This window comes from Poecilia latipinna, unplaced genomic scaffold, assembly GCF_001443285.1.
Source record: "Poecilia latipinna isolate Pla-1442-1.1 unplaced genomic scaffold, P_latipinna-1.0 Scaffold528, whole genome shotgun sequence".
NCBI classification, from domain to species: Eukaryota; Metazoa; Chordata; class Actinopteri; order Cyprinodontiformes; family Poeciliidae; genus Poecilia; species Poecilia latipinna.
This window is the reverse complement of record NW_015113144.1, coordinates 123,312-136,774: the sequence shown is the minus strand read 5'-3', so window position 1 is coordinate 136,774 and position 13,463 is coordinate 123,312. Positions and strand designations below refer to the sequence as shown.

Here is a 13,463-nt window from a genome sequence, read left to right as displayed (position 1 = left end):
GTGTATGTACACTTTTGACCACAACTGTATGTCAAGGTTTTTCAAACAAAGGTTTTCAAAGTTTTCATGAGTAAAACAAATCCAGAGTATCACAGATCCTCCGTCTTACTGTACTTAAGAGCAGACACGAGGCGCTTTTCTACACATTCATATTTTGTATTTTTAGTTGTTATTTCACAGGATTGCTAGGGGTACCAGTAATTGGGGTTCAGTTGTTTTTGGTATTTTCTATGCCTATTTGTATATCACATATCTATATTTAAATAAATTTACTGAGATTTAAAAGTTGGACTTTTCTAAATTCTCCAGTTAGAGATTCTTCTAGTTCAATTAAAGACTAACTCATTAATTTTAAGATTAATTGCACATCTTTTTTTTGGCATGCCAGTTAATTTTCCTGAGAATAAACCTGTTTTCTCCTTGCGAGCCTCTTGTCAGTAACAGAATAATTAATATTTTTAACATAAAAAGTGCCCTGCTCATGTAAAATAATTACATCCTTTATTTAGGACTTCACTCTCCGCTCTCGCTCGTGCGCGGAAATGTTGTGACTCGAGACGTCAGCAAGCACAGCCGGTTTAGCACGCAGACGCACGCACCGCCAACACACCTTTTCCCCTTCAATCCCTCCATCCAGCCATCTCTTCATCCCTCCTCTCCGCCGAAGCCGACATTTCATTTGCTTTGCTAAAAGTGACAACCCCAGGGAGCGAGGGAGGGATTGTGAAAGAGCCTGGTGATGAGTTTTGAGCAGGGCGTGGAGGAGTGCTATTTAAAAGCACCATGCATCATTGTCAGGGAGTGAGACTGCGCACACACACGCACACACACACACACACACACACACACACACGCAAGCTGACGGATACAGGAAATGCGCACATGCACGTAGAAACGCAAAGCAGCATGGGTGGCAAACTGAAGTTGACCCCCGTTCCATTTCATCAAATGCCCTCTGAATGAGCCAAACAGCCTCATCTGTTTTACACACACACACACACACACACACACAATCCCATAGACAGAGATCAGTGTCTAGCCTGCTTAAATCACAGCTCACTTAAGCAAAAAACCATATCACTTCACACACACACACACACACACCTTGCTAGTCCCATTTGTGTTAATATGGCCTCTGGTTTTGGGCTTTAGGGCTCATATTTGCCATTATGGAGATGACGGCTTTACGGAGCCCCTATCACCTCACCTTGCGTCGTTTGGGGAGAAGACAGGGAAGAGTCAAAATGAGGGCTGACACCTCGGCGGGATTTATTTGATTGCGGATGCGAGGCGGTGTCATTCTGGAGAAGGGGAGTGTGGCAGGAGGACGAGGAGGAGGAGGAGGAGAAGGCCCCCAGACCCTCAGGCTAAGTGAAAAGGAGACAAGAAGAAGACGGTGGCTTGGTGGCTGTGGGGAGGATTGGTAAAAAAAAATAAATAAATAAAAAAAATAGAGAAATAAAGGACAGGAAAAGGAAGGAGGGAGGAGGGCTGGCGGTGGCAGAAGAGCCCCCCACTTTTCCTTTCGTGAATCAAATCAAATTCCCCTTATCGCACATTATTTGAAGAGGTTATCTGGCGCGGTAATGCGGTTATTCGCCAGGCCGCGGCTGAGAGATTTCCTTGTTTACCAATGTTGGCGGGTGTTATAGCTAACCAGGATGGGGGAGAGGGGGTGGGAGGCAGCGCTGGAGAAGGATGTGGAGGACGTTTGGGGAAACTGGAAGCTCGGGTTGCGGGCAAACACTTGATGCCCACATGAAAACTCATGTAGAGGAACAAGAAAGTAAACAGTGGTTTTGTAAAATAAATAAATAATAAATAAGTAAGTGGAGCGTTTTTCAAGGTTACAAAATCAGACTCCGCTTATAGGGGCTTTTGCAAATCCATTCGGGGAATGGTTTTACAGCATGTGCAGTTTGCAAGACTACCCGTTGCGTTGCATTGTGTATGGGGAATTAGAGTGGGACCAAGAAAAAAAAAAATCATGCAGTATATGTGTGTGCCAGGCCATAAATCTCTCCCTTCTGACTCTTATTGTTGTGTTTAAATCCGGTTAACATGCCCACCAGTCATTAGCTGATTGTGCGTATAATTTACAGGTCTGATAAATTCCCTTCAGAACATATAAAGGAAAAATGTAAAAGAAAACGATCCGGTTGGTGGAACGTCAGCCATTTCATTCCTGTGTTGATGCAGTAAAAGTTCAAGCTAGCGTTTTTACGCCCCCCTTCATCGCAGCAGAAACGATGTGTTTCCGATACTCTTCTCATGTCTGTGGATTTCAGTGTTGAGAGAATCTCCAAACTCACTTACAGGACCTTGAAATGGTATTGAATCCCCTTAAACATAAACTTCCATGTAATCCATGTGAAAATTAATTAAATGGACCAACACAAAATAATACCTAACTGTGAAATAGAGGTACATTTTGTTTTCAAAACCTTTTATGAATGAAAATGTAAAAGAATCTTGTCAGCATTTGGATTTAGACCTCTTTACTCTAACACCCTTTAACATAAGAAAGAGTTCAAGTGATGCCTTATTAAGTCATCGAATTAATAAACTTTGAACAACACTGAGAATTAACGGTGTCCTGATACTACTTTTTCACTTCTGATACAATACCGATAATATTGAAGCTTTCAGCATTGGCCGATGCCGTTTTCGACCCGATACGATATCAGCACAATTCATACGTGCTTTTCCAACTTATTCTGTAATGTTAGAAAAAGCCTCATCAAGTGGCGTTACTCAGAGAACAATAGATAGTCAATAGGTATGAGAACAACTGACCCATTTATTATCAACCAATGGGTCTGTGAAACAAGCTCTGCTGGATAGAAATGATGGGGCGGACTCAAATGCTGGAATGGATTGCTTCTATCGCCATGCCTACATTAGAGATTTTAGATGCATCCTGATATCACCTGATAATTGGTTTTTGGCTGATATCAGACTGATTTTTTTATATTAATGTTCAATCGAGACACTCCTATTGAGCACTGTTCAGTGCATAATCAAAAAAAAAATGGAAAGAATGTTGCAAAGCTTTGAACTCACCAAATCATGTACTGTAAGCTGCCAAGCAGAATCGTTAATCAGAACTAAAAACAAAGTAACTCTGCAAGAAAACCTTTGAAAGGATTGAAGATCAAAATGGTTCATATGCCTTTTGATGGTTACCAGGTGTACGAAGAGCTTGCTGACAAAGTAATCCATCTATTTGAATCAGCAAGTTTCCCAAATGCCGGCTTATTGGTGATGGTCTATCAAGCAAAATTCTGATACAGTAAATACCTTAAAGCTGCTACTTTATAAAATGTGACTAGAGTTTTCCGAGGCACTGCGTATCCACTGAAAGGCAGCAGTGCTGGGGAAGATAAAAGTGAAGAGATGACACGTAATACGGGTCATTAATGGGATTTGGACCCTCAGAGTAGCGGGGACACGCTTTGCCTCTTAGCCCATTGAGCCGTGAGGACACCCCAAAATGGTGTTTTATCTCAGGCCCCATTGAGAGCAAGTATTGAGCTGACAATCCTCGTCCTCCATGGAGGTGGCCTTTTACCTCAGCCTATTGTAGTCTGTGACTAGCTGCCTGCGCTATCTAGAATCTATTGATTCCCACTTCATCTGGACCTGAGCAACCGAGGGAGAGGAGAGAGATGAAGAGGAAGCAGTGAAATACTCCTTAAATAGTTAAGATATTTTTTGGGGGGAGGGGCTGGGGGGATGCAGGGGGGATATTTCTGACAGAACTACTAAAAGCAGAAAGAGGTTTTCGAAAGAATTATACAGGTGTCCACATCTGTATGAGCACAAAGAAAGACCAGGGATGGCTATTGTGCGAAATCCATACTTATGAAATTACAGAGCAAGGAATGCCAAATAAGTATGGGATGGTAGGGGAAGCAGAAAGAAGTGAGAGAAATTAGAGCATTTGATAGCGTGGATTAAAGGGAAGGGATAAAAATACAAGGACAGGACGCGGTGAAGAGAAGACCACACGTCTTTGGTCTCCACTCTTCCGTATGATCCGACTTCCTCCTCCTTACCATCTGCTGTGTGTAATGGCCCATGGTTGTGTTTGTTTGTGGGACTTATCCTGTTATTTTAGGGTTTTAAAAGCCTGGCCAAGGACAGGTTTCGTTTAAACACATCCCGAGATTCACTTGGAACTTGAAAAGCATGTCAGACATGAAGATGTTCTGTTTTTGTCGATACGGAAGCACGTTTCAAACTGTGGTAGAGGTACAACAAGTGGTACTACTGGTGTTACTTGGGTGGGATTTTAGTAAAAATGTTGGTGTCTGAAAGGGAAATATGAACAAATTAACTGTGATGGTGAGCTAAGCTAATGTGTCAGCTACACAAAAAATGTGCTAATTTGTTATTTTTGCAAACTATGTCTTGAAGCAGAACAATATGTCTGCATTCAAATATTAACAATAGTTTCATTTTATGAACCCCTGGCAGCTCAGTGTGAATGTGCCAAATAGGAGCCAATCAGATGGTGTTGTGCATTCTGCCTCAATTGGTTTAGTAAGGTAGCATGTAGCAACCTGTTTAGTTGTTGTCTTTGAGGCAGTACAAAGAACAAAGATTGTGCTTTGCAAGATGTCTTTAAGCAATAATTTATTTCATAAGGCAAGTTAAAGATCTGGTGAGCTCCCTCTATTGGGATAAAATATAAAATAGGTCTTTGTAAAATCAAAAATGGTACTAATAATTTATTTTTGCATCTGCATGTTAATTAAATGAGTCTTAGGAGGCCGCTCAAGCAGCTCCAACTTTTAACTCTAACTCTGATTCTTGGGTTCAGCCAGGCAAATTATTTAGTTACTACAGTTGGTAGTGCATACATTGAACAGATGACGGATGGACGACCTGAACAAAACCAGTGATTGTCGCTTGGCGTCGATGTAAAGAAAGAAACGTTGCACCGGCGAGAAGAAGTGAGAGGAAGACACTTTAAAAGATGGGTGGAAAAGGAAATGGAAGATGCAGAGAAAGGATTGAGACAGAAAGAAAGACGGACATTGAGAGAAAGAGAGATGAGATGATCCATCTTGGCCCATTAGGCCTATAGTCCATCATTCTTGTCATGAAGGGAAACACCTTCGTCCTGTCCTCCATCCATGCGTCCATCCAGCATTCATTTACTCTCCAGCTGGTGTTTCACTGAGGAATCTCCCAACTAAAAAGTCCTGTCAGCCCTATTTTCTCGACTCTGTCTTGCCTCTGCTCCCCCCTCCGCCCTCCACCTTCGCCAACTGCAGTTTCGTCCCTGCGCTTCCCAAGATTAAACGCTCCCTTGTTGGACCACAGATTGGAGCCGTGAGGTCTAAAGCAAGACATGTGGGAAGAAGTTGTGTGTATGTGTGAGGCTCGTGGCCCAACATTAATCATGTTTAAGGGGCTGACAAGCTTGGTGTGGGACATCGCATCACATCAACACTCTTCCCTTTCCTGTTGTTCCTCTCCCTCGTTCACCGGATTTATCTCTCCGCTGGCCTCTCCCCATCGCTCACTTCCCTCTGGGAAAGGATGAGAAAGAAAAACAGAGAAGAAATGTGTAGAATATGTGAAATGGATGAGGAAAGTGACTGGAGATGTATTTGTAAAATGTGCATTTTGCATTCACTTCAACGCCTTTGAGTTCTGGGGGGGTTAACAACTCGTGCAAGATACAAAATAAAAACCAAAGTGTCTCAAAGTGTTCTAACTTGCTTTCTAACACTTATGTTTTAATCAGGGGAAATTTGCATCTCTTCTTCTATGAAGAAGTTTGTTTATTTTTCCATGAAAGGACCAGGTCATCTTTAAGTTATGGTTCTTTGTTTTTAATCGTGCAACCTAAACATGTTTCCCTGGTACCTAAAAAAATTCAAATCAGTTTACAGGTGCACGTTTTACAATCCTTCCCTTTTCATCCTCTCTGCTTGTTTGCTGGTTTAAATCTGCATTTACATTTCAGCATCGACCTCTGGAAAGAAAAACTCATTTATATAGGACGCATTATAATTCAAAGAAAAATAGCTTCACGTTGAAATGCAAGAAAAATAAATAAATAAGCCATAACTGCTGAATACATATTTGATTTTTTTTAGCACTACAAAAGCCTGAAATTGCACAAATGGAGGGTTTTGTACTTTGAGCACGCGTTTGCGCAAGTATTTGTCAGGAAAATTTTGGATTGGGTTAGATGGAGCCCTTGTTGGCTGCAGACTCGGGATTGCAGTGGATTCTCCAGCCTGACTCAAATTATCTTGTCAATAAAGGACGGTGGGAGTGAGAAGCAGAGTGAAAGAGTATTCATACCTTTTTGATCTTTTCCACACTTAGGTTATAACTCCAAACATCAACGTATTTTGCTGCCATTTGATGTAACACGTCACAACAAAGTACCATATACTCTCATTTTAAACAGTGTCACTGTTTTTAAATTGTTTTATTCTGTTTTATAATTGTGTGTATGTATTAATCAATTTTGTTTTGTAACCAGGTTGCTGTGTACTGCAGACTTCTGCCCAGGTCCCCCTTGAAAATGAGATCTAGATCTCAATGGGGTTTACCTGGTTAAATAAAGGAATAAAAATAAAAAAATAAAAAAATAAAAATTGTGAAGCGGAGAAAAAGTCTGACATGATTTCTAATACTTGTACAAGTAAAAATCAAAAGTTGTTTTATTTTTCCCTTGTCAGACAAGATTTCTTTTGCTTCTGGCTTGTTTAAGTAAAGGGAGAAAAGCTTTGTATAACCCCACATTCTAACGAAGAAACAATAACTGAGTGGGTATGTCGTCTGTTCAATCTACATGCAGAGTATATGATATATATGACACGCACATGTACGATTGTGATGGTCTCGGTGCACAAGTCAAGGTGGGAGTCCTCCCAACCCGACTCTCCGTGTTGCCATGGTGACAAATAGTCTAAACAGGATGTCCTGGCTGAGACGGCGGGGGCCCTTTTGTTCGCGGGCTAAAAAAAAAGCAGCATTTGATTGGCTGAGCACTGGAAATCAGGAAGCATCCCCCAAAACGAACCACCGATACAGTTTCAATAACAGCTGCTATTTTTAGGCAGCCCAGACAGCAGACCGGGAGGTGAACTCTAAGGGCCGCCGTACGCCTACGAAACACAAAGGGTGCTGGACGACCGATGAAACGCATGCTGACACACAAAACAGGTGGGCCCCACCCTGCTGCCCTGCTGATCAAGGACAATGAAGTGAGGTGGTGTTGGCAGACTCTATGCAGCATTATCTCATCCACGGCAGACACTTCTTTAAGTCCCCCTCCCTCCCCATGCACCTCCCTCTCACTTTGACCTCAGAGCAACATTACACAATAAAGTCTGTGCTGCACTCTGGTCCGCTTTCTGTGTGAGTAATCTAATGTATGTTCACTTAATGTCTGGGACTTTATAGAGTAAGGGTGGAGGGGGGGAAGTGTTTTCACCAACAAAGGTTATTCTGAAGGTGCTGGATTGTTTCTCCAGTCACTTGATTTTTTTTAAATTTAAAGTGCTGTGCACAAGTGCTGACAATCCTCGAACTTTTTCTTACTTTCTCATGATGCATACCACGATGTAGCAACGAATCTGTATATCTTTGTGGAAGTATCTCAAGGTCAACTGGGTTGGGTCCATTAGATCCCTATTGTATCAGGTTCTGGACTTTGACTGAACCAGTCTAAGAAATGAAAATGCTTTGATCTGAGCCATTCCATTGTAGTTCTGCTTGTATGTTTAGGATTATTGTCTTGCCCCCATCAGCTCAAGATTAGCTTCTGTATGCTGTCCTCTACATGACTTATGGCAAACTCTACCTGGGACGTCCAGTCTAGATTTATTTATTCATTTTAAAACTTATTGTTTCAGCTCCTTTCCTTACTTTAAACTCCACCACAACTTCTTCCCTGTCCTATCTTTAAGTGTTCCTTGACTTTCATGATGCCCGTTTGTTCACTCAAGATCTGGGTTTTCACAGAACCAGATTTAGATTAATTCACACACAGGTGCTTTCTGTGTTGGTGACCTTTGAAGTCAAATGGTATTAGGTGTTTTTTGGGGGGAATCTGAGTAAAAGGGGCTGAGAGTACAAGTGAGTTTTTATTGTACCTGTGGAAGATTTTGGAGTCGATGCATGGAAAAACGTGGGAAAAGTTCAAACGGTTTGAAAAGTTTTGCAAGTCACCATCGACTTTTGGGTTTCGCTTTACTCAAAGTCAGATTCTGTTGTAGCGCTGATGTCGTCTGTCCCTCTTTTCTGTTGTCTCCAGGTAAAAAGAAGATGTCTCTATATGACAGCCAGGCTCCCGTTTGTCCAATTTGCCAAGTGTTGCTGAGGCCCGGAGAGCTACAGGAGCACATGGAAACCGAAATAGAGAGGCTAGCCACAATCTGCCTCAGGTACGACTGTGCAAGCTCGTAATTATGCAGAAAGATTCATTCTTTATTTTGCCCAAGCCAAACCATGACATCGTGTAATGCTAAACCACGCCCAGGTTTTAAAACAGTTTGAGAGACGCACTGTATAAAACACAAAGGTAAACCAGAAAAGAGCATTGAAGACAACGGTTGGTGTTGGCGACATTTAACCTGTAAGGCGTGGGCTTTGGCTCAGTTCAGCTCGGTTCGCCGAGCAATATTTCTCCGGCATTTTGGTGCCATAAATCTGCATAAAAAGGGAGAAGCATGCCGTCAATGTAAAGCTAAGTGTTTCCTACTGGGATTAGGATTCACACCTGTGACCTCGTGTTCCCCGCCGCCTCTTTCTCCTCCTCGTGGCAGTTGCACGAGCCGTTTTATGACAGATAAATCAACTCCAAGCCCTTTTAACGATGGGACACAGCCATTAGGATCCATATTTCAACCTCAACACATGCCAGGCTATGTATGCGTGTTTGTATGTCTGCGCATGTTGCTGCCACAGCCCCACTTGTCAGCGTGTGTGTTTGTGTGACCTCCTGTGCACTTTGGCGGCCCAGCTTTATGATAGTCCCCATTAACCCGGAGAAACGGGGCAACTGACTGCGTCACCCCGCATGGAAATCACTCTGTATTTCTCCAACCTTTACACTTGTGGGCTTCTGCTGTCCCTCTGAATCTATGAGTTCCACCTCATCCCTTTATTTCTCTTTGTCCACAATCACCCTCATCATCTGGTTCTGGTTTCTTAATATATGTATATAAATCTGTCATCTCATCTCCAATACTCCCTGTCATTTTTTAAGGTTTTTTTGCCTTCTCTTTTTCATCCAGGCACAACACAGGCATCTCTAAGAACTTTTGCTCTTAATCTCCACCATCTATTGAACACAGGACAATGTTCCTATGTCTCCATGTCCTTTCATTTCTTATGTATTTCTTTACTGTTTCTTCTGTTTTTTTAATGTCTCCTTCCTTGTGTGCTGCTTTATTTTATTGTATTTATTTTTATCTTTTTTTGTGTGTCCTACCTTCTTTCCTTTCTTGTGTGTTTTTGTTGTAGTTTCTGTGTTTTTATTCAAAGCCAATGCGGTACAGAAATATATGCCATAAATTCATGGTGACCTGTGGTATCTTATATTTTAAAGTTAATTTAAAAGGGACCATGCTTTATTTTTTCTGCGATCATGGGTATTTACAATAACAGCATGAACTAGAAAAATTTGAGAGAAAAAAATCTTCATAAACTCTGCGAAATTACGAGAGTAAAATAGTGATGCATGGATAAAATCAATTCTTTTATTAAATTGAATTTGAAGATGATGTATTTGATGGAATTAAGCTGTGAGTTTTAAGGTTCTGGTTAAAAAGCAGTTTATATCCTATCTGCAGTAGAAAACTCTCTTGATGTCTTCATTTTTGCTATAAACCCAGATTAGTAGATGCCGAAGCTATTGACCAGCAAAAGAGGAGCTGAGAAAAAAGTGAGCTTTTTGGGATTTGCAACATCTTCAGCTTGAAAGACACCACAGCTGTTTATGCAAATAGCATTTTATGATCCTTCAAACCGTTTTCACATTGGCAATTGAATGGTTAATATACACAGGAAATAGAGATTGGAGGGAGACCGTCACCACTGATGTTCCTGTTAGAAACGCTTAGTAAGAACAGAGCGCGTACATTGACACTGTGACGTATAAAAACGTGCACTAAAATCAGAAATATAATCATGGTTGTAGTGAAGCTTTTTTTTTGTATATTTTTGCATTGGCTTACTATTTAACGCAGCAGTTGGTTCATGTTCTGTTCTCAATATGTGTTGAAAAAAATACTACCGTAATCGCACACTGCATTTTCCATTTTCACTCCAGTTACTATATAAATATTGCTGTGCTAATTAACTACTAGTGCAAATCTGGCAACAACTCACAGCTTTATAAAATACCTTTCAAACATGTTAGTGTTTGACCTTGTTGAGATTAGAGTTAAGAAAGTAGAAGCATGCTTTGTTTTTGGCCTGTCTTTTCTCTTTGGCTAGCTGTTAGCTTTAGCTTTCAGGACTGCCAATTCTAATTTTGAAGTTGCCAAGAGAGTAGTGTACTTCAGATATGAAAGTAATTGTCTATATCACTTTAAAAATTCTGAACCATTCATCGATAAAGTTTTAATTTTTTTTGGACATTGTCATAGGTAACAATTCATCTCCTTTAGCAGGAAAGGCTAACAGCTAGCCAGCCAGGGTCCTTTGTTTTAGGTAGATTTCAGTATATAAAAAAATGTCAAACTAAAATGTTTATGGTTGTGGGATAGAATGCTATATTATTAGATACTTATACGTTTTAACAACACAATGGTTTTACTTTTGTTGCTCCTCTGTCAGCTGAACAGCTGATTGACACATTTTTATGCTAGTTAAAAATTAAACAAACGTACCTGAAGAAAATAATAGCTCGTAAAACCTAGGCACTTTGTACAAAAGAAATGTTAGGATTCATTAAGTTTGAAGGAGTTTTCATTGTCAGTGATAGACTTCTTTTATGGAGAAGTTGGAGGTTAAAGTAGCTGCAAGCTTCAGAATTTACGCTGTAATTTTCAGAGGGACAACAAAAACTTTCCATGTGTCACCCCAAAACCTTCTGCCTCTTCTTCAGTTCCCTTAACCTTTTTTTGCATTTCTGAAGCTAATATGCATAGAGTGCAAAACAACAAGAACTGTAAAAAACAGTTTCAAAGTCTTTTAACTTTAGTTTTACCACATTTAAAATAAAAAAAGACTCTGCCTTCATCAGAGTCTATGCTTGGCTTGTTGCCATTGTGATAGAATAGTTCCAATCCAAATATCAAAAAATTTATGAAAATGTAAGGATGAGAAAAAAAGATGCATCAAGATAAAGTGAAACTGGGAGGAAACGTATTCTCTTGTTAAACTTTAGGATGCAGGTGTATTTCAATTAATGATGAAGGTTAGAGTTTGTCCTTCCCTCTGGATACCAAACTGGTGAAACACACACACACACACACACACACGCATGCACCCTCACACACACACACAAACACGCAGTTATTTAAGGAAATCACATCATCCCTGGGTGAGATGGGATGGTGGCTAGCGTCACGCCTGGCTGATTTACCTACTCACCATTAACCCAAAGACACACTGCAAGAAAAAAACGGATGATGGGGGAGGAGGTGTTAAACGATATAGATACAGTGGACCATTTTTAAACATGTGCTGAAGAAAATAATAATAATAAGAAAAATCCATTGTTTTTCATATAGAAAACAACAAGAGGGTTTGTATGTGTGTTACATCACACCATGCAGAGAGCTCCTCTCTCCAGCTCTCTGCATGGTGGCAGCCATAATTGAAAGTGACGGAGGGAATTTGGCCCAATTTGTAGTAAATCTACCTTTAATGACACACAGGCGGTTGCTGAATGAAAAAAAACAAACCCATGGATATGGAAACGAAGAGACGCGTGCTGCATCTTGCTCGGCTCTTAATGCCTGTTCTCCAGCGTGTCGCTATTTGTTTTCTACTTCTTCCGCTCGCTGTCCTGTTCTGTCTGCATGTAAATGGTTGTGGGTTTGATTACAACTGCCTTCCCGCCTGCCTGCCTGCCTGTCTCCTCCCTTGCGGCTGTGTCACTTGTTCATGGGCCGCAGCATCTGCGCGGACATGGAAATCGCGCACAGATGTGGAGCTTGGCAAATGGAAATCTATCATGCCCCGTACATGTCAGGTGGCTCGGGGAGGGTTGGGGGACAAAGTCATTTACATACCCCGTCATACTCCACCCTCCTCCTTCTCTTTTTCCCACCTCTGCTGCCCCCTTCCTCTCCCTTCTCCTTCTCCATAATCAATTTACGTCCACACAGCCAAAACCCCTACCTCCCTGCCAGATGACACAAAAAAGAAAAAGGCAAAAAACAATCAGCGTCTTGAATTTACTGTGCCATGAACCTTCTTGTTTTCACCAAGAACAACCCGATCGCTTACGTGGATCGTAGGGTGGCTGTCGGTCATATGCAGCGTCATTCCCGTGACCTTTTTTTTAATATACATTTTCTCCCATTACAACCACAAACACGAGTGAATTTCTGTTTGCGCTTAGAGATCCACAGCTCCGGATGGAGTATCTGTCAACAGGGTAACTAGTCATTGTTGCGCACCATCCAAATCTGGCCTTTATACAAGTGTGGCAAGAACAAAGCTGCTTTTCAAAGGAAGCTATAAGAACCCAAGTATGGGACATGCAGGAGCATCTCTGGTCAGATGAGAGCAAAACTGAACTTTCTGGCCAACGGAAGAAAAAACACCCAACCCAACCCACCCTGAACACACTGTCCCGTTGCTACACATGGTAATTTGAGGGGCAGGGAAGCTGGTCTTTGTCAATGAGTTGATATTGTCTTATTAGTACAAAAAATAAAATGCAGGTTTTTGGTTGTAAGAGGTTTTTAGTCTGTGGGTAGAGCAGTCGTTTTGTGATCAGAAGGTTGTAGGTTTGATTCCAGCTTCCTCCTGCAACATGTCAATGTGCCCCTGGGCAAGGCACTTAACCTCAAATTGTCTACCGATCTGCGTATCGGTGTATAAATTTGTGTGGGTGAATGGGACTCTAGTGTAAAGCACTTTGAGTGGTCAAAATGATCGGAAAAGCGCTATAAGTTAAGTCCATTTACCATCAAACACACCAGAGGATCCTTCACGCTTGCTTTTATTTCTATTTGTAATCTTGTAGTTGGTATAGTCAGACAGCACAAGAAAAATGTCCCTGTAAAGGACAAAGACCTGTAAGAAGTAGGAGGAAGAGAGGGACCCCCCCATGCCCTCACCTGTCCTCAGTTTCACACTTCCCTCATTATCAAAACAAATTTTAAACTATCTGTTCCAGCTGCTTGTTTGGCGGGGTTTCTGCCTCCTGTGTTTCTTTCTTTCTTTTTTTTTTTTTTCTTTTTTTTTTTTACATGCCAGCCAGCTTGGGGTTTCCCGCGGCCCCAACACCCCCACCACACCCCCCCCAC

General features: G+C 41.4%; 1 protein-coding gene across 4 annotated transcripts in view; it reads left to right on the top strand.

Moving 5' to 3' along the window:
- Nucleotides 1–13,463, top strand: part of rnf220a (ring finger protein 220a) — a 207,197-nt gene that overhangs the window by 150,847 nt on the left and 42,887 nt on the right. For all 4 annotated transcript variants that reach the window (XM_015040807.1, XM_015040806.1, XM_015040809.1 and 1 more), the window contains exon 4: nucleotides 8,288–8,417. In XM_015040807.1, coding sequence (XP_014896293.1) covers nucleotides 8,288–8,417 — 130 coding nt within the window. The remainder of the gene's footprint in view (nucleotides 1–8,287; nucleotides 8,418–13,463) is intronic.